General features: G+C 51.9%; 2 protein-coding genes and 1 non-coding gene across 8 annotated transcripts in view; 2 read left to right on the forward strand and 1 right to left on the reverse strand.

Moving 5' to 3' along the window:
* Positions 1–13,588, reverse strand: LOC142823152 (uncharacterized). 5 transcript variants are annotated; one of them, XM_075913707.2, is made up of 4 exons: positions 12,894–13,400; positions 10,542–10,742; positions 7,397–8,412; positions 1–469 (listed from the first exon to the last, which is right to left on the reverse strand). In XM_075913707.2, the coding sequence occupies exons 2-3, from the start codon at positions 10,726–10,728 to the stop codon at positions 7,397–7,399; spliced, it is 1,203 nt and encodes a 400-aa protein (XP_075769822.2). In that variant the 5' UTR covers positions 10,729–10,742; positions 12,894–13,400; the 3' UTR covers positions 1–469. The 5 variants fall into 5 exon arrangements, with proteins under 5 accessions (XP_075769822.2, XP_075769826.2, XP_075769824.2 ...); XM_075913708.2 differs by lacking the exon at positions 1–469 and adding an exon at positions 13,452–13,588 and having other exon boundaries at positions 6,680–8,412; positions 12,894–12,983; XM_075913706.2 differs by lacking the exon at positions 1–469 and adding an exon at positions 13,452–13,575 and having other exon boundaries at positions 6,680–8,412; positions 12,894–13,012.
* Positions 2,281–2,353, forward strand: TRNAF-GAA (transfer RNA phenylalanine (anticodon GAA)). The gene has a single exon. It is a non-coding gene; the product is annotated as a tRNA-Phe (tRNA).
* LOC102451582 (butyrophilin subfamily 1 member A1-like) overlaps positions 13,568–19,133 on the forward strand; it is a 19,841-nt gene continuing 14,275 nt past the window's right edge. Inside the window, exons 1-3 of one of the 2 annotated variants that reach the window (XM_089771143.1) lie at positions 13,568–13,766; positions 14,035–14,238; positions 16,684–17,257. The gene's annotated coding sequence lies outside the window, so the exon portion shown is untranslated. The remainder of the gene's footprint in view (positions 13,767–14,034; positions 14,239–16,683; positions 17,258–19,133) is intronic. The other variant, XM_075913360.2, reaches the window with a different exon arrangement.

The following is a 19,133-nucleotide window of genomic DNA, read 5'->3' on the forward strand; positions in this document are numbered from 1 at the left end:
AACAAGTCAGTTGGGTAGATCTCTGAAAACATCCACTCCACGTACAGCAGCATCAAAACAGCAGATAGAATGTTAGAAATTATTTTAAAAGGCCTTGATAATAAGACAGTGAATATCATATTACATCTGGATAAATCCATAGAGGGCTGCAACTTCAGTGTGGTTGCATATACATGCACAAATATATGCAAATAGCTTCATTCACACTGACAGGCATGAATACAAAGATTAAGGCAAAAGTACACAGCACGCAGGCCCCATTTAAGTCAGTTCTGCTGATATTTATAAAATGCAATATTTACTCGATTTCTACCCATGTGACAGCACTTTTAATGAGCAATGACAGTCCAGGTATTTAGCTACTAAAATGCATCTCAACAGAAGACCATTATATTGAATCGCTGTTGTGCAGCATGTTCCCAGTGGAGCCATGTTCAAAGGATCCTGCCCGCGGGCCGTGTCTTGAGACCTGTGTAAACAAAAATTGTACCGCATGCTGCAAACAAATGGGATGTGGGCCACATGCTGATGAGCCCTGACTTACATGTTTGTCTCCATAGTGATCTAGCGGCTAGGATTCAGCACTCTCACTGCTACTGGCTCTATTTGATTCCCAGCCTGAGGTTTTCACATGAGAACTGTGCAGTCATTACTCTCCCCTCACTGAAATCTTTTATCACACCTGTGACCTAACAGGTTACTTAGAGACCCCTTCCCACTCTCTCCCTCATCACTAAGGCAGCACCTGCAATTTACAGAAGCCTCTTTCAGAAGGGGCAGAGCTGGATGACTCGAACTGCCCCTCTCCTCTTGCGTGTGGCCAGCCCTGCAGGAGGCTCGGTGCCGCACACACAGCACTAGTCCAGCGCACAGTCAGGCTGGCACAAGATCCATTTCTTCAGTTCTGTTGCTGAAGGAGGCAACACAGAACTGGCTCCAGTCCCAACTCAGTAACCTGGGGAAATGACCCACCAGGCCTGGGCCCCTCGGAGAGGCAACGATTCCCCACTGGCCAGGGCAGAGCCTCCCTCTGACACAGTCATGGAGCCTTTTCCCCCTGCTCCTGCCTCCGCTTCACTCAGCTCTCACTGCTCGGTGCTGCCAGGGAGGGGCCTCACTGCGAGAGCCGCCTGGGCAGGTTCTTGCCACAGAGACACGTCCCAAAGCAGGACGGATGCTCAGACCAACACTGAGTGTTGCTCAGTGCTGGGGTGAGACAGGGAAGGACAAAAGGGTCTAACGGTGCCTGCATCCTTTCAGCACAACCCTCGGCCCCACCCCCAAGTACCAGCCTGTCCCTCTGCCCTTCCTGGGCTCCACTGGGAACTGTCTGGACTCAGGCCTCGCTGGTGCCAACCTAAAGGCTCTGGAGAAGATGTGGCAGCTCCGTGTGCAGAGTCCCAAGTCCCTGGCTGGGCAGGGCTCATTAAGCAGGTGTGGGGCTGGGCTGCTGCACAGCTTAGAGCAGGGATGGGCAATAACTTTTGATGGGGAACCACTCCAAGGGCTGCACTTTTCCATGCTATTAATGGAGGAGATGGGGGTTGGGTGCAGACGGGAGCTTGGGGTAAGAGACTGGGGTACAGGAGGGCATGTGGAGCCTGGGAGAGAGTTGGGGCACAGGACTGGGGTTCAGGAATAGTTGCAGGGGTTTGGATTGTGACCTGGGGAAGAGGATTGGGGTGCAGGATCTAGGAGGGGTCTGAGTTCAGGAGGGGGACAGAGGGTTTGGTTTATGTGGGATGCCAGTGGGTTGAGAGAAGGGAGGGGCTAGGGTGCCAGAGGCAGGCTCTGACTGGGAGACTTACCTGGCTGACTCCCGGCCAGAAGCCAAACACATTTCTAGGGCAGCCTCCCTCCCTGCCCTGCCCCCAGACAGGCTTCAAGGTAAATGTGCAACAGTGAATAAGAACCTGAGTGGAGGGGGGATGGTGCGTCATGCTGCCAGGAACCAGCCAATGGGATTGTGCTAGGAGCAGGGACAGCGCATGAAGCCCCTCCCATATCTTCCCCCACAGCTGTGAAACACAAATGGCCCAGCAGTCCCTTTTCTCAGTGGTGTGCGGGGGCAGAGCAAGCAGTGGCTTGGTGGGCCGGATCCAGCCCGCTGGCCCTATATTGTCCAGGCTTGGCTTAGAGAGAAACTTGGCTCAGGGCTGAGAGGGAGGGATGCTGTGGAATGGCCAGTCTTGCCATCCTGGGCAGTGCCTGATGATGTCCATTTTGTGCAGCATGGCTGCCAAACATCCCAGACAGAGAATTACAAGTCTGTTTGTAGTAGCCAAAGTAGCTCAGTTGGGAGAGCATTAGACTGAAGATCTAAAGGTCCCTGGTTCAATCCCAGGCTTTGGCAATATGAGCATGTAGCTTTCCCATGAGATGCTCCTGCCCTTGATTGTTGCATTATCCTGCTTTGCACTGACAAATCACATTAATCTGATTAGCCCCTCCTCCCTCCCAACTCTTCCTCAGAGTGGCTGCTTCCTTGGCTAAAGCCCACCCAGTGCTGGCCCTAGATAGGGGCCACAAGGAAGGTGGGGTGGTTTCTTGAGTTGGCATAGGACAGTGTTTCCTAAATGGTGTGCCATGGAACCCTGTGGTTCCACAAAGTAAGGGTTCTGTGAGAACTCCATCACTCTCTCTGCCCTCCCCCCCTCCCCAAGAGTGACAGAGAGGAGCCAGCGTGGTGGTGTTTTTTTTTCCTCAACAAATTTTCCCCCGGCTGTAGGGGTTCCTCAAAATTCTTCCAAGTTTAAAAGGGTTCCGGGGCCAAAAGAAATTGGGAAACACTGACATAGGGGATATGGTGTTCACCTGGAGAGCACATTTGGAAAGCAGGATAAGGTTCCCTCTGAAGGAACAGAGGTGGAGTGGGTGCTGAAGTGGCTTAGGGGATAGGGTGTTCACAAGGGCTGAGGCTCATGTGCTGATGGGGGCACATTTGGATAGTCTCATGTGACTTTACCTGGGGCCAGCCAGCTAAGCAGGAGGGGAAACAGCAGCCAGGGCCAGGGAGGACAGAGGCCCTCACTTATCTCTGATGGACACTGCAAGCAGCAAGAATGTGTGTCATCAGGTGAGTGGATTAGTGACAATGGGGGCAAGACATGAGCATCTTTTCCTGCCCCTGGGGAAGGGCCCAAGGAGAAGGAGGGAGCTGAGGGAAGGAGTTGGCCAGAGACCCCTCCCAGCAGGCTGGGGCTGCACAGGGTCTGTGTCTGCTGGTCCCTTCTCCCACCAGAACTCCTGCCTGCTCCCTGCAAGCTGCTCAGCCTGTTTCTTGTTCTGGCCTCCCTGCCCAAAGCAGGCAGCTAAAGGAGAACAAGCCACCTTGCCAAAAGCCTGCAGTGCCCAGCAAGGGGTTTGAACCTTGGCATAATTAGCACCATAGGCCAACCAGCTGGGCTAGCCTACCCCCAGCAAAGTGCCTTATAAGGGGCCTTCTCAAAAAGGAACCATAGGCAGCTGCAGGGATGCTGTGGACTCTAGAATGAGATGGGTGGTCAGGAGCACGTTTCTACTGCAGGGGAGTTAGCTCCAGTGGTGGGTCATGCACTTTGCATGTAAGAGGTAGGGGGACTGATTACAAATATGTCCTGTTTTCACTGTCAGGGAACTCAGTGGCCCCTCCCTCTTCCTACTTGCTCTCCCAAAAAGGACAGAGGACAGACCTGCCTTCCCTTTCTTTTCTCCCAGCAATTGCTGTACTGCAAAGCAGAGAGAGGAGATGAGGTGCTGAATGACACAGGGGGCTCTGTGGTGCAAGGGAAAGTGTGTTGGCCTTGTTAATTATGGTGCTTATTTTGAACCAGGCCAGTTATTTAAAGGTTGTGGGTTCAAATCCCACAAGTGTTACTTCAGCTGCCTGCTTTACCAGTACAGCTTTTACAGAACAGGCAAACCCTTGAATGTGGCCAAAGGTTCCCAGAACAAGGGAAGAAACACAAGGCTGGTCACTAGGCGCTACAAGTCTCTATGCAAGCAGCTATGTGCTCACACACAAGCAAGTGAAAACTGGGGAGGAGCAAAAGAGAGTCCAGCTGCCCCTTTCCAGAAGTGCTATGGTGAAAAATGCTGTTGCCACTTTGCCAACTCTACCTCTCAGTGACATTCATGGATGCTCTTTTCTGTTCCTGTCTCTGTTCTCTGCCTCGCCCCTTTCCCATCTCCTGGCCCTGCCAGGCTCTGTCTCCCCTCAAGCTGTCTGGCTGCCTCCAGCATGGGCTGAGCTCATGGACCTGCTCTATTGGTGCCTCCCACTGGTCTGCTCAGTCACTCCCAGGGAGCCAAGTGATTGTGTCCTTGAGTGGCACTCTCTGCTAGCCAATCAGCTTTGTGGGGAGGAACATGGAGGAGGGGCAAAGGGCTGGGCTCTCCTGTGGGGAGACAAAGCAAAGCTGGAGGATAGGCAGCACATGGAGCAGCAGAGGCTCAGTAGGAGTGAGGGGTTAGCTACTTTGGCCTGGGAAATTGACAGAAAATACCAAGGACCTGAGGATGATGCTGGCCAGGGCCATCCCGAGGAGGACCTGAGGCAGCCTCCCTCCAGTGCTCCAGGTGTGGGGCCCAGTGCACCGCAGGTTCTGCCTTACCCCCATTTCACCCCTCCCCCCAGGCTCCAGCACTGCAGAAGTGGGGCTCACCCCTCACACAGCTTGGCAGCCTGTTCCATCCCAGTGCACTGCCCTCCCAGCCTGCTGCTGCTCAGGGAGGGGGTGTCTCACCGTGTGCGTCAGTGCTTTGTGATGTCACATGTGATACCAGCACACACAGCGCTCTGCTGCAGCGTCCTCGCCCTTCCAACTACCCAAGAAGCTTCTGAGAGACGGGCACTAACCCTCTGTCCTCACCTTCTGCACCAACTGTTCCCGCAGGCCTTAGACAAGAGGGTGAGTGTGCAGAAGGCTAGCCTCATCCCAGGCGGGGCACACCCCACCCCATGGCAGGACGTGCATGACCTCCCCTGAGCCTGGGAGCAGGATCCCAAATATGCTCAGGGACTGCCTCCTGCTTCCATGAGCCGCACAGCAACTCAGCACAGGGTTGCACATGCACGGACCGCTGCTTGATTTCCAGCCCAAGCAGCCTGAGCGACACTTGTCCCCTGCCCCTTGTGTGTCCACTTCCCTCACCCTGTGTGTGTGAAAGTGAGAGCCACCTCCCGCTCACCGAACCAAATGAGTTCCTGTAGAGCGCAACGTATACCAAATATGTTGTTGTTATTGTTGTAGTTTGTGTGTCTGTTAAATGTAAGTATTTTGTGTGGCCCCAGACCGATTTTCCTGTGGGACAGTGGTCGCTGACCCAATAAAGCAGTGGTCCCCAACCTTTTGGGGCTGCCGGGCACCCGGGGGCAGGGGCCATGCATGCACAGCGCGCCTAGGGCAAGGGCCGCGCATGCGCCGGGTGCCCAGGGTGCAAGAATGGCTTGAGCCGGCCCTGGTCACTAGGCAGATGCACATAAATGCCCCGTCAGGTGCCATGGTGCCCATGGGCACCACGTTGGGGACCACTGCAATAAAGGTTCCCACCCCTGCTGTAAATAAAGACAATGTTGAAACCTTTTGTTTTGGGCATAAATTAATATTTTACTTTATTTAAAATGAAGTTTGCTACACTAACATGAGAAGGTTAAAGTACTTAACGATTCTGTTTAATGATTTGACAATATTTCCTTTCTTACTGGTTATATACATCCCCTTATGTTACAGCCACCTATGTATGTTTTATGCACCAGGACCCTAATATGAATAAGTTAGTATTTAAAGATAATCAAAGACATTTTGTTGTCACGGGTTGTTGGCTGATGGTCGGTGGAAAGGTTTGCATTGAGCAGGGTGGGTCATGGACCAATACTTTGAGAATCACTTATGTTAGATTCTAAAGGACTGGCCCAGGGTGCTCTTTTGGGTAAGATCTAAGGTATAAATTGACCTGGGAATGGAGTTGTTCTTTTGAGGTTAGAAGAACATGCTCGGATTTGGTGAGATGGATTTTCATAACCTCTCCTATGTGTCAGGTGTGGTGCTGGTTATGGCACAGGAGAAGCTGGCGTTTCTAAGATAATTTCTTGTGTGTCTATTTACTGGCCAGTGTGACACAAAGAAATGCTCTTTGTGCCTTGTTTGACGTCTTACACTGGAGGATTCCCAGGCTTGAGCTGTAAGTAGCCCAGACTCTAAGCAATTCACCTGATTTGATCCTCAAAGCAATCCTGTTATATTACAATAGGGTCTCTCCTATTTGAGATCTCTAATGTGACAGAACGTGTGAGCACTGACTAAAGCTTTTTCTGTTCACACATGTCTCATGGTTCCCTACTGCCAGATGTTCGATGAGATATCAGCTCTAATTGAGTCTTTGCTTACAGTCAGAGCAGTTATAGGGATTCAGTCTTGTGTGAAATGTCTGATGTGCAATGGAGTGTAAATCAGTGGTCCCCAACCTTTTGAGGTTGTCGGGCACCAGAGGGCGTGGCCGTTCACCCGCCGGGCGCCAGGGGGCGGGGACACTTGCGTGCCCGGGGGCGGCTCGCCCCCATAGCCGCATGCCCGGGGGCAGCCCCCCCCATAGCCGCACGCCCGGGGGCGGGGCCCCCCCATAGCCGCGCGCCCGGGGGCCCCCCCCATAGCCGGCACCCCCCCCACCGCGCGCCCGGGGCCGGCGCCCCCCCCCCCGCCACGCACCGTGCGCCCGGGGCCGGCGCTCCCCCACAAGCACCGCGCGCCCGGGTCCGGCGCTCACTGTGCGCCATGTGCCCAGGGCCAGGCCAGCCCCGAGCACCTGGCGGGCGCATGCAAATGCCCCTGCGGGTGCCATGGCACCCGCGGGCACAGTGTTGGGGACCACGGATGTAAATGTTCACTGAGGTGTCTCTGTCACTCAGGGCAGTTATACACAGTGTTCCATTCAATTTTTCCCACGCATACACAGAATGAATTTGTTATGGACACCAAAATGAAGGGAAAGCATTACACAGCATATTGGTGCACAGAACAAACATTCTGTGGGAAGGGGATGCAGGATTAGGACAGAGTGGGAGAGCAGAGATGTGAGGGCTGTAGTTGGGAGTATGGATTTTGAGGTGCACCACGGATGAGAGGTTTGAGTGCTATCTACTGAAGGGCTGCAATGGAAGAGAAGATTCCCCCCAGCCTTCCCCCACCACCACCCAGGTACTGTTCTGAGGAGGAGGAGTGGCACCTCTCCCTGCCATGGCAGCTCTGGAGCCTGGGACATGGGATAGCCAACTGTCCTCCAGCCATGACAGGCCTGGGCTGAGGCTGAGACATCTCTCCCCACCACGGCCCTAAGCACTTGCACGGCCCTTACTAAATAGCTGCACAGTGACAGGGCCATGCAGCTTAAAGGGGACTCAGGTCATAGGGTTTCTCACCTATGTTGATTCTTTGATGTTCAGTGAGGTTTGTGTTCTGATTGAAGCTTTTCCACAGTGAAAGCAGTTATAGGCTGTGTCTCTTGTATGCATTATTTGATGTTTATTAAGGTTTGAGCGCTGACTGAAGCTTTTCCCACAGTCAGAACATTCAAACAGTTTCTCTCCTGTGGGGTTTCTCTGATGTGTAACCAGATGTGAGCTCACATGAAAGCTTTTCGCACAGTCAGAGCAGCTGAAATATTTCTCTCCAGTGTGGGTTCTCTGATGTATAATAAGATTTGAACGACGACTGAAGCTTTTCCCACAGTCAGAGCAGCTGAAGGGTTTCTCCCCGGTGTGGATTTTCTGATGTTTAATGAGGTGTCCTTTCTGAGTGAAGCTTTTCCCACACTCAGAGCAGCTGAAGGGCTTCTCTCCTGTGTGGATTCTCCTATGACTAACAAGCTCTGACTTCTGACTGAAGCTTTTCCCACAGTCAGAGCAGTTGAAAGGTTTCTCTCCTGTGTGAATTCTCTGATGACTAATAAGATTTGCCTGCTGACTGAAGCTTTTCCCACAGTCAGAGCAGCTGAAGGGCTTCTCCCCGGTGTGGATTCTCCTATGTTTAACAAGGTATGACCTCTGAATGAAGCTTTTCCCACAGTCAGAGCACTTAAAGGGTTTTTCCCCTGTATGGATTCTCTGGTGTAAATTAAGAGCCTGTCTCCACTGGAAGATTTTCCCACAGTCACTACAAGTATAGGGTGGTTGTTGATGGGGGATTTTCTGTAGAATGTTTTCAGTGTTTCTTTTCACCCTTCTGTTCCTGTGACTGGATTTACCCACTCCCTGCACCAGATGGTTTCCTTGCTGCCTTTCTGGGCTATGCTGACTTTCACAGGTCTCTCCCTGCTCAGGACTCTGGGAAACATGTCCTCCAGATTTTCCCAAAAACATTCCACATGGAGCCACTTGCTCCAGTCCTTCCTGCTGAAGTCTCTCCTCATTGCTTTCCCTTAGCGTCCCATCGCCTGCTGGGAGAGAGACAGAAATCAGACAAGAGTCATTTTCTGTGCTGAGCTGAAAGGAAAACTCTGAAAGGGGAACAGAAAAGGGGGCACACCCCCAAATAATGGTGGCAAAGGTTGAATAACCATGAGCGGAGTTCATTCTCTTTCCTCACAACCCTTCCCAAGATGACATAATACAGCCTTCCCCCTCCCCCCTCCTCGCCCCCTCCGCCTTCTGACTGGAGTTGAAAACAGCCTGAAGGCCAGTTAGACTTGATGAAAATGCACAAGTGACACCTGCGATGAGGACACAGAAACTGGTTTCTGAGTCATTATAGCTGATTGCTGATGATCTCCCCTTCCTCACAGCCCTGGAGATCCGGGATCAGCAGCTCCTCCCCTTGCTCCACCCAGGAAATGACATGAATTTTGGAGACTGGAAATCCTGCTCGGGGGAGGAATTAACCAAGTGCTGCTCTTGTTCATTAAAGTCTGTGCCACTACGGCTTCCACAGCCAGGATCTGAATCACCTATCTAAAGAGGCTCCGTCTCCCCCCTGCAGAGACTTTGCTCTGGATGGTACAAGATCACACATAGGACACACTCACCTGCAGTAAATGTGCATCCCACATGCCTCAGGAACGGCCCAGCTCATTGCCTGGCAGTTGAGTGCTGTGCTGCACTCTTGAGTGTACAGCTAAGTCTTCCTCATGGCTCGTTCCCTCCCCCCCATCCCAGGGCAGGACAGGAACACACTGCTCAGAAGGGGAACTCCAGTGAGGGCTGGCAGGTCTGACACCGAGGCCCCCAGGCAGGGCTCAGGCTGCAGCAGACACATGGCAGGTCACTAGAACTTGAAGAGAAAGGACCCAGCAGATCTCTAGCTCCCCAAGAGCTCTGTCCACAAAGCTCCTGGCTGGGGGGCTCAGCTCACCCTGCTCTTTGGCTGGGATGTTCTACTTAAACCAGAAGGAGTTGGGGAAGTTGTATGAGCAGCTAAGTGAATCCTTGGTGGCTATTTCAGATCCTGCTTATGCTCCAGACTCCAGCCAGCCCTTTCACCTGCCTTGTGAGTCTGTCCCTTTTCTGTATGATTTGCTGAGACACAATCCCATCCCAGGCACATCCTGCTTCCCTGGCACAACCAAACTTTGACCTTGCTTTAAGATAGGACACGATGAAGCAGCATATCGAATTTGGTGGTCCTATCTCTTATGGTTTAAGAGGAGTTCTTGAACAGACAGACACACAAACGCACTCTCCCAAATACGCAGTAGATTAAATATCTCTGTGCATCATTTATTGCAACTTTATCTAGCCTGTGTATCAAAATTCACTTTATTGTTTTAAGGCTGTTTATGTTTTTCAGTCAGAGACAACATCCTGGTAATATCCTGGCAATTCCTATATCATCTTTTACACACGTGGGCCAGCTATACTGATAATCCATGTATGGTTATAGACAAGCAAATAGGGAAGAACCTTGGGTCCACATTTGGGGTTAACATAAGTGACTTGCCTAAGGTCACACAGGAAGGCTGAGTCAGGGCAGGGAATTGAACATAGGTCTCCCAAGTGTAGTGCCTGAAACATAAGAGCTCTCCTCATGTTTATCTACTACAGACCTCCCCTTCCTCCACAGAATGCTCACAGAGCATGAACTGCCTCATCCACCCTCCCTCAGCCCCAGCACCCAGCCCCTCTCACTGGCAGGAACCAGCATGTCACAGATCAGCCACAGCAAGAAAGGACTCCAGGAACCGCGCCCTCCTTCCAGGGGCTCAGCAAACTGGCACAAGGGGCACTCTTGCAGGCACTAACAGCAGCCAGACCCAGGCCCACAACTCTGGTACCTGCCATTCCTGCCTGGGCCCTTCCAGACACCTCCGGACAAGATACAACATGGGCAAGATGGTGGGGAAGCACATGGAGACCTTGGCTGTGGGAAGAGCAACATCATTGTTATGTCCCTCAACCTGCTTCCCCTGGGAGGGGGCATGGAGGGGACAGTCTCTCACACAGTCGCCAAGATTATTGGGGCTGATACTCCTGACATTAGAGGCGGGGGCAATGAGGGACCCTGAACCAAACCCAACCCAGCTGCTCCAGAGCCCACCCAGCTTCTGTTACCCGAGGGAACAGAAATCCTTACCCAGCCAGCTCACAGCCTCATAATTCTCCTGCATCACATCCCAGTAGAGGGCTCTCTGACCCGGGTCCAGCAGAGCCCATTCCTCCTCAGAGAAATACACAGCCACCTCCTCGAAGGTCACCGGCTCCGCCACAGCCATTTCCTTTCCCTGGCTCTGCAGGCCATGGGCTGAGCTAGAGCAAGACATGGGTGTTCTGCAGCCTGTCAGGGGAGGACAATTGGAGACATTTCAAAAGGGGCTTTAATCCTTTCCACACCCCCATTCTCCTCAGACTCTGTCTGTGGATGTTCTAGACCAGGGGTCTCCAAACTACGGCCCGGGGGCCGGATGCGGCCCGCGAGGCCCTCTCATCCGGCCCGTGGAGACCTTTTTGGATTCAAAGGCAGAAGAAGTGAGATTGTTTCAAAACCCATTTGAAGCAGATGTGGCCAGTTGCCCAGATGAACTGCAGCTGGAAGTCATTGAGTTGCAAGCAAATGACCTCCTTAGGGACAAGTTCAAAATAGGACTGGTGGGTTTTTACCAGTTTTTGCCCAAGGAAGTCTTTCCTAATGTCAAAACTTTTGCATCAAGGTACCTTTCAATCTTTGGAACAACATACCTGTGTGAACAAACATTTTCAAGAATGAAATACGTGAAGAACAATTTGAGAACAAACTTGTCCGATGATAATCTCAGGTCACTGTTGATGTTAGGGACAACAAATCTAAAGCCAGAAATGTCTGCTATTTTGGCATCCAGGAAACAATTTCACCATTCACACTAATACAGGTGTTCATGTGTAGTGTATGAATGTGTTATTAAATAATAACTGAATAAAATAATATTAAATACATAATTAAAAACAACATCCATGTTTTGATTGTTTTTTATTTGGACCTCAAGTGTGTAGTCGGCCCCCGAACTGCTGTTTGATAGTTAATGCGGCCCTCGGGCTGAAAAGTTTGGAGACCCCTGTTCTAGACAAAGGGTGGGCAAGAGGATTCAGCCCACCAAGCCACAATATCTGGGCCATGGCTGCCTCACTGCAACCCTCATAAAGAGTACAGCTCAACACTTAAAAAAACCAGCTGTTCTCCATTCTGGAAGGCTGGAGAGAGAGGAAGGAGACTTCTCATGCTGTTCCCACCCCCGGCAAAATCTCCTAGCTCCCACTGACCAATCTCTCGGTTTTCAGCCAACTGGGAGCAGGGGTAGAAAGCCTTCTCCCTCCCTCCTCATCCCCTTCTGCCACCCCTCCCCCATTCCTGAAGTGGAACCATGTGGAGCAGTGAGCAGCCTGCAGCAGACGGTCTGTCTCAGGTGTCTGCTGGTAAGCACCTCCCAGCCATGCAACTATGCTGCAATTGCATTAACCCAACTTGTATTAACTTAGGGGGAGAAGCCGAGGGTGCCTCTATTTCAGTGGCCTGTGAACCACCCGGCTCAATGTAAATCTTTCTGTGGGCCACCAGTTGCTAGTGGAAACTCATTGTTAATTACATAATTACACCTGAGCCATTTTCTAGAGCTACAGCTGGGGAGAACAGTTTAATTTAAATTATTAAACAGATGAAGCATTTTAACTCTCATATTAGTTTATCAAGCTTCATTTTAAATAAAGTAAAATATTAATTTATGTCCAACACAAAAGGTTTCAATGTTTCCTTTATTTATGACAAGAATGTTCTGAGGTTCACTGCTTCCTACAGGCCAGATTTACTTTTCTGAGGTTCTGGAGTTAGTGGATTTTATGGACCCTCGTAGGCTCTGGGGTGGGAACAAAAAATGAGGGGTTTAGTGTGTGGGACCAGGCTGCCAGTGTGTGGGATAGGGATGGGGTGCAGGACCTGCGTGGGAGATGGGGTGCAGAAGGAGGAGAGGTTACAAGGTCTGGGTGGGAGGTATGGGTGCAGAAGCAGGCTGGGGGTAGGGTGACTGGCCAGGAGGGAGGGTGCAGAAACGGGCTTGGGGGCAAGGTGTCTGGGCAGGAGGGAGTGTCAGAGCAAGCTAGGTGCAGGGTCTTGGTGGGGAGAGGGGAGTGAGCAAAGGGAATTGGGGGGTGAGGGTCTGGGCATGAGCGGGGATGGTTACCTGGCTTCACACCCCCTTGCAGCAGGGAAATCCCCTGGTCAGCGTGTCACTGTGCTGCTGTTCACCCAGTAGGGTGGGAAGGGGGAGGGAACTCAGCCCCCCCCGCCATGCAGCAGGAATCCTGGTGCAGCCATGAGGCTGCAGTACCAGCTCCCCAGCTCAGAGGGCCCGGGGTGAGTGGATGAAGAAACCCCAACCTTCCCCGCCAGACCAGGCTCATTGCCAATGGGATGGGGAGGGGCAGTGGGAGAGAGCAGCAGTGCACAGAGCCCACTTACCGAGCCTGAACACGCTCCGCCCTGCAGCACCCCAGCCGGGCTCCTGCGGCCTATGCTAAGGCTGAGGTGGCAGCTCCAAAGCGCGGAGGTCTGGGGGAAATACCAAATGAGGGTCTGAGCTGCCAATAGAAATACGCACTGGTATTAACAGAAGCGACTCCGCTGGAGACCTTGGAGGGGAGCAAATGGCCCAGCGCTAATGCCAAGGGGCGCTGGAGAGTATTGAGCAATGTACAGACCCGCCAGCTTCCCAGCAGCGCCTGCACACGAGCTGCGATTCTCTGTCACACAGATTGACACGGTGCAAAGAGGATCGCGCTGCATTGGGGGAGGGACGCAGAGAAGAGGGGAGCAAAGGAAAGTGCAGCTTCTGCAAAGGGAAATAGTATTCCCTTCCCTCCGCTCCCGCCTCGCTCCCCTGCGCCCCGTGATCCCTCCTCACGGCAGCCTGATTCCCCCCCAGTGCAACCCCTGCCCCCGGCATCCTCCCTCAACCCCCTCTTGCCGCCCACATCTCTGTGCCCGCAGCATCCTCTGGCTCCCCCGGCCCGCACGCACCGGGCTGTACAGACGCGAGCAGCTGGTCTCAGAGTTCGCTCCTTAGGGCGCGCTGCGCAGGCGCCCCCGAGCGGAGCAGGCGCAGGCGCCGCGGCTGAGGCTGCTGCCCTCACTCCATGCGCAGCGCCAGGGCGCATGCTCTGTAAAGCCCCAAGGCTGCGCGAGTCGTGGCCCCCAGCCAAGTTTTGGAACGTCTGCGAGTTCTTGGAAGTCACGTGATTCCCCCGGGGCTGGTTTGTCTGACCCGCTTCTGCGCTGCACGGGCCGGGGAGGGGACGCCCCGCAGCGCCCCCAGGCGATGCCCAAGGAGCAGAGGTGAGAGTGGGGGAGCGGAACGGACGTGGGGGGCTGGAGGGGCCGGTGGGTTTGGGGCCAGGTTAATTGCTGGGGGGGGGAGAACTTGTGCAATGGAGCAAAACTCGCTTTGCTGGCTAAAGCTGAGCGAAGGGGCAGCGCCCTGTCCCACGCTCGGGCCGGGGGTGCCAGGGGGCGTTCAGACACCAAGGCACCCCCCTCCCCCCCCGTGCATACCCTTCCTTTTATGGATCTCATGGTTTGGGGGTGGCTTGTTTGATTATTTCAGGGCAGGGAGGGGCCGACTCCTTCTTTTTGAACACCTGAGGTTGCCCAGCCTGCAGAGTTTGCAGAATCCTCTACAGCAGCGACTTTACCAACCAGATAACGGCATTTCAGACAGGAAAACAGTTTGTTCCTGAGCTCAGGGCAGTGAAACTGTCCAGAGGGAATCCGCCGGTGGAAGATTGCAAGAATTGCCAAGGAAATGTAGGTGTGTGGCCTGCCTAGAAAGGGGCTGTGTGTGTTGTAGGGATAGAATCATAGAATACTAGGACTGGAAGGGACTTCGAAAGGTCATCGAGTCCAGTCCCTTGCCCTCATGTCAGGACCAAATACTGTCTAGACTATCCCTGATAGACATTTCTCTAACCTACTCTTAAATTTCTCCAGAGAAGGGAATTCCACAACCTCCCTGGGCAATTTATTCCAATGTTTGACCACCCTGACAGGAATTTTTTCCTAAAGTCCAATCTAAACCTCCCTTGCTACAGTTTAAGCCGATGGCCTCTGATGATAGAACAAGAAGCAAAGATGAACAAGTTTTCTCCCTCCTCCTCATGATACCTGAAAATGGCTGTCATGTCCCCCCTCAGTCTTCTCTTTTCTAAACTAAACAAACCCAATTCTTTCAGCCTTCCCTCATAGGTCATGTTCTCTAGACCTTTAATCATTCTTGTTGCTCTTCTCTAGACCCTCTAAGAAGTGGATGTTAAGAAGTGTGCAGTTTGTTTTGTCAACTACATGATTAATTGATAAGGGGTCCAACTGCAAGCACTCAGTCCCGGCTTGTGCCAGCAACGGCAACTTCCCCCCTCCCCCCCGGGCGGCTCTGCACCAGTGTATTTTAGGAGCACCTGTAATGTAGAAAGCTCCTACCTGAGAGATTGTGATACTTCCTGATATTTTCTGGGCACTGAGCATGCTCAGCAGTTCTGTTACAGCCATTGCCCTTCTCTCTGCCCGCACTAGCTATACAAATTTGCTTAGTCCATGTCAAAAGCATTTAAAAAGGGACAAAAGCCACAGCAGGGGTAGCTTCCTGGACCAGCACAGACTGGCACTGAGCTGGGCTGCCTGGCTGTTGGCTCCTAAAATACTTTTAATGCAGAGCCACAGCTGGGTTAACTCCAAAAACCTGTTTGAGCTGGGACTGAGCCAGGCTGCTTGCCAGTGTGCTAAAAAACTTACTGGCAGAGCTGTGGTAGTGGCAGGGAAGATGCATGTAGTTGGTAGCATTAACAGATAGGATTTCACTTATTGGGCTGTGTCCCTGGGCCGTGTCTAGACTGGCCAGTTTTTCTGGAAAATCAGCTGCTTTTCCGGAAACTTTTGCGCAAAAGGGCCAGAGTAGACAGCTGAGATTTGTTTTGTGCAAAAAAGCCCTAATCGTGAAAATGGCGATCGGGGCTTTTTGCGCAAAAGCGCGTCTAGATTGGCCACGGACGCTTTTCCGCAAAAAGTGCTTTTGTGGAAAAGCGTCCATGCCAATCTAGATGCTCTGTTCTGAAAATGCTTTTAAACATTTCCGTTAAAAGCATTTCCGAAAAACATGCCAGTCTAGACGTAGCCCTTGTGTGTTGGGGAACTGCAGTCGGAGCACAGCAGAGAATTCAAATGAGGCAGAGGCTGGTTTAGGACCACTATGACAGACCTATTTGCTGGCAGTTCTGGAGATGTAGAGGGACTGTGCTAGGGTATCACACGCACGACTTTCTGTCTCTTCACATAAAACTCCCCAGCCGAGCAAGAGCTCTTTGTCCTCCTTGTTCTGCCTATTCCCATATTTGGGCTCCGGTGGGAGTTCTTCCTGGTTCATTGTATTTTTTCTGAGACACATCTTTGTGTTGTATTTGGAGATCAGTGGCCTTTATTTCAGACATCCCCAAACTGTGGGACATGCTCCCGTAGTGGAGCATGAGGGAAAGTCTGGAAGTGGGGCATAGTGGAATGGGTCCTGGGCCAGCCCCATGGGGAGGGAGAGGGGGAGCAAGTTGGAGAGACCATCCATCTCCAATCTGCTCCCAGCTCTACTTTGGTCCTACCCTCAGCTGTATCCCCAGCACCAGGCCCCATTCCCAGCATCAGGCCCTGGCTGTGGCCCCACTCCTGGAAGGGGAGGAGGATGGGCAAAGGACGGGGGGGGGGGGAGAGTGTGCTACCTTCAAAAGTTTGGGGACCACTGTTTGATTTGGAGGAATGCTGGTGTTAGACGTGGGATGTAATCTCCTTCTAAATATTTTAGAGAGTTTGTATGTGTTTCTGTTTGTCTGCAAGAGAGTCCATTTGTTTAAGAACTCCTAAATGATAAGAGCTAGGACCACCAAATTCGGTATGCAGCTTCCTCTTACAGCAAGGTCAGGGTTTTGGTTGTGCCAAGACAATGGGATGTGCCTGGAATGGGATTATTTCACATCAAATGGAAAGGAAGTGGTGTGGTAGCAGGGACAGTTATACTCACAAATGACCACAAGGGGGAGCAAGTGCCCCAGCCCTGGGGAGCAGCTGCTGGTTGGCAGCACAGCCTCTGCATCCTCTGCCTTGGGGAGCAACTGCCGACGGGGCAACGTTACTGTAATAGTTCCAACATGTGTTGTGTTATGCCAAGATCACACTATAGTTGATTATCCTCATATTGCTTTATAATGTCTCTTTCCAGTGACAGAGCAACTCGTGTGTGAGAACAGAAGCCGGCTGGGCTTTGAACTTTAGACTTTGGAGGAATAAAAACTCACCATAAACACCAATGAGCAGCAAGATTATTTTTGGTGGGTTTGCTGTAAGAGACTTCATTCTGGGAGTGAGGTGAAGAAAGAGTTAAAAAAGAAGACATCAGTTGTTGTTTGAAGAACAGCAGAAGAGGCTCCTTATACTTCTTACCTTCATCTGAAGAGGGGTGCCTGGTAAATAGCCTGTTGGATAATCGGCTGAACCCAAGCTCCTTGGGAAGTAGCCTGGTGCTGCCCTGTCAACTTACCTTCCGGCAGGATTGTGCACGCTTCTGTACAGACTGAAAGACTGTCCTGTTCCTTCTCCATATTGATTTTCTGAGTGGGACAAAGCATCAAGAGAGACACTTCTGGTCAGGCACAGTTGAACCAAACCCTTTAGTTAAATATCCGAGGAGAAGCTGGTCTGAATGATTAACAATGTGAGAAAAGAGATGAGGATCCAAGAACTGCCATAAGCACCAGTGAGAAAACTCTGGGAAACGTCTGCCCAGGATCCATTAGGTAGGTGAGCTTTGGTTACTTGTTGTTGTAGCACTGGAAAGCCCCAGACACATTCAGGCTCCATGGTGGGCCATGTTGGCTACTGTACACTCTCCGAAAGGTGTCTGTCTCTTTACTTCTTTATGCATCACACAGTCAACTTGTGGAACTCCTTGCTAGAGGGTGTTGTGAAGACCAGGACTGTTAACAGGGTTCAAAAAAGAACAAGATAAATTCATGGAGGTTAGGTCCATCAATACTTATTAGCCAAGATGGGTAGGAATGATGTTGCTAGTCCCCGTTTGGCAGAAGCTGAGAGTGGGCAACAGAAGATGGATCACTTGATGATTCCCTGTTGTGTTCACTCCCTCTGGGGCACCTGCATTGGCCACTGTTGGAAGACAGGAAACTAAGCTAGCTAGATCTTTGATCTGATTCAGTCTGGCTGGTCTTATGTTCTTAGATGCTGTACAAACAGAGAGCAAAAATATTCCTTATTTTTTGGAGTTCATAGTCCCCATTTTCCCTCTGGGGTAACTTCATTCTGATTGTCTCAATATCATTTTTTTTCTCCCTCGTTCAAGCCACCCTTTTTTTTTCTCCCCCTCCCAAACCCCAAAATTCCTCAGTGGAATTAGTTTGCACGAGGACAGATGCTCAACAGATGAAGTTCTCAGGGGAATACACAAAGGGATGCATTTAGTTATCACTATTGCTATAATATTGTGGATTATGGTTTTTGGGAGATGAGGTGTGGAAATTTTATTCTAGAGTTTGGTTTTCTTTCCTGATTGGATTGTACTGGTGTTAGGATAGATAAAATATATTTTAAAAATAGCTCTTGATATTGACATACATATAAACTTAAATCCACACATCCCATGGTTGTCACTGATAAATGTCTCCAGCTGTGAAGGGAAATCTGAATGACAGCCCCCCAGCATTGCTCAGGGTGGGCAAAATGCACCCCGTGCTGGATCCAGATACCAAACATTCCTCTCTGACCCACCATAACCCTCCCAGGGCTAAAAGTCCCACAGCCCAGCAGGGTGCTCAGGCAGGATGGCTGCCGGCTGCAGCCCCATGTGCTGCTCCTGTTAGTGGCCAACTGCTGCTGGCAAACATGTCTCTGTGGGCCCTGCTGGGCAGGGAGGCAGCAGGTCTCTGTGTGTAGACCCCACCCTCCGCACCATTCTTTCAGCCTCCATTGGCCAGAAATCAGACAATGAGACCTGCGGGGGGGCGGAGCTTGTGTGCAGCGTGCAGAGACCCCCATAAAGGCTCATAGAGACATCTTGCCAGCAGCTGGCTATTTCCGGGAGTGGTGTGTGGGGCCACTATAGCCAGCAGGTAGCCTGTCTGTGTGCCCACTGGCTGGGAGCCACTTATGGCAAGTGCCTCCCAGTGAGAGCCTGCACCTCGCCCCCCTGCCACACCTCAACCCCTTGCCCCAGGTCAGAACCCCTCCTGCCTCCAAACTCCCCCTTGGCCCTGCACCCTTTGCCTTCTGCAGCCCAACCCTCTACACCAGCCCGGAGCTCCCTCTTCTACCCAAGCTCCCTCCCAGACCCTCCACCCCCTCCTATGCCTCAGTCTCCTCTCCAGAGGGCCCTCCTGCACCCAAACTCTGTCCGAGAACCAGCACCCCCTCCATTCACAGAGCTGAAATGTACATGATGACTTTTATGGGATGCCCACCCGTCCCACCTGTTGCTACTATTGCAGAGACAAGAAACTTGGGTTCTACTGGTTCCACATTGATGTGTTCTCCTCTTCCCCCACTTCTAGTTTTCTTTTCCTGGAGAGGAATTGGGACTTCCCCAATCTGCAGCGCATAGTTTAGGTGCGGAGTGTAAGGGAATCATAGAACCATAGAACTGGAAGAGACTTCAGAAGG

Source organism: Pelodiscus sinensis, chromosome 19 (assembly GCF_052426305.1).
Source record: "Pelodiscus sinensis isolate ZL-2025 chromosome 19, ASM5242630v1, whole genome shotgun sequence".
Lineage (NCBI taxonomy): Eukaryota > Metazoa > Chordata > Testudines > Trionychidae > Pelodiscus > Pelodiscus sinensis.

Bases quoted from the DNA above. Each gene is read 5' to 3' on its own strand.
- LOC142823152 (XM_075913707.2), bottom strand. From the start codon at position 10,728: ATGTCTTGCTCTAGCTCAGCCCATGGCCTGCAGAGCCAGGGAAAGGAA. The intron at 8,413-10,541 runs GTAAGGATTTCT...TCTCTCTCCCAG, and splicing joins TGAGGCTGTGAGCTGGCTGG to CAGGCGATGGGACGCTAAGG.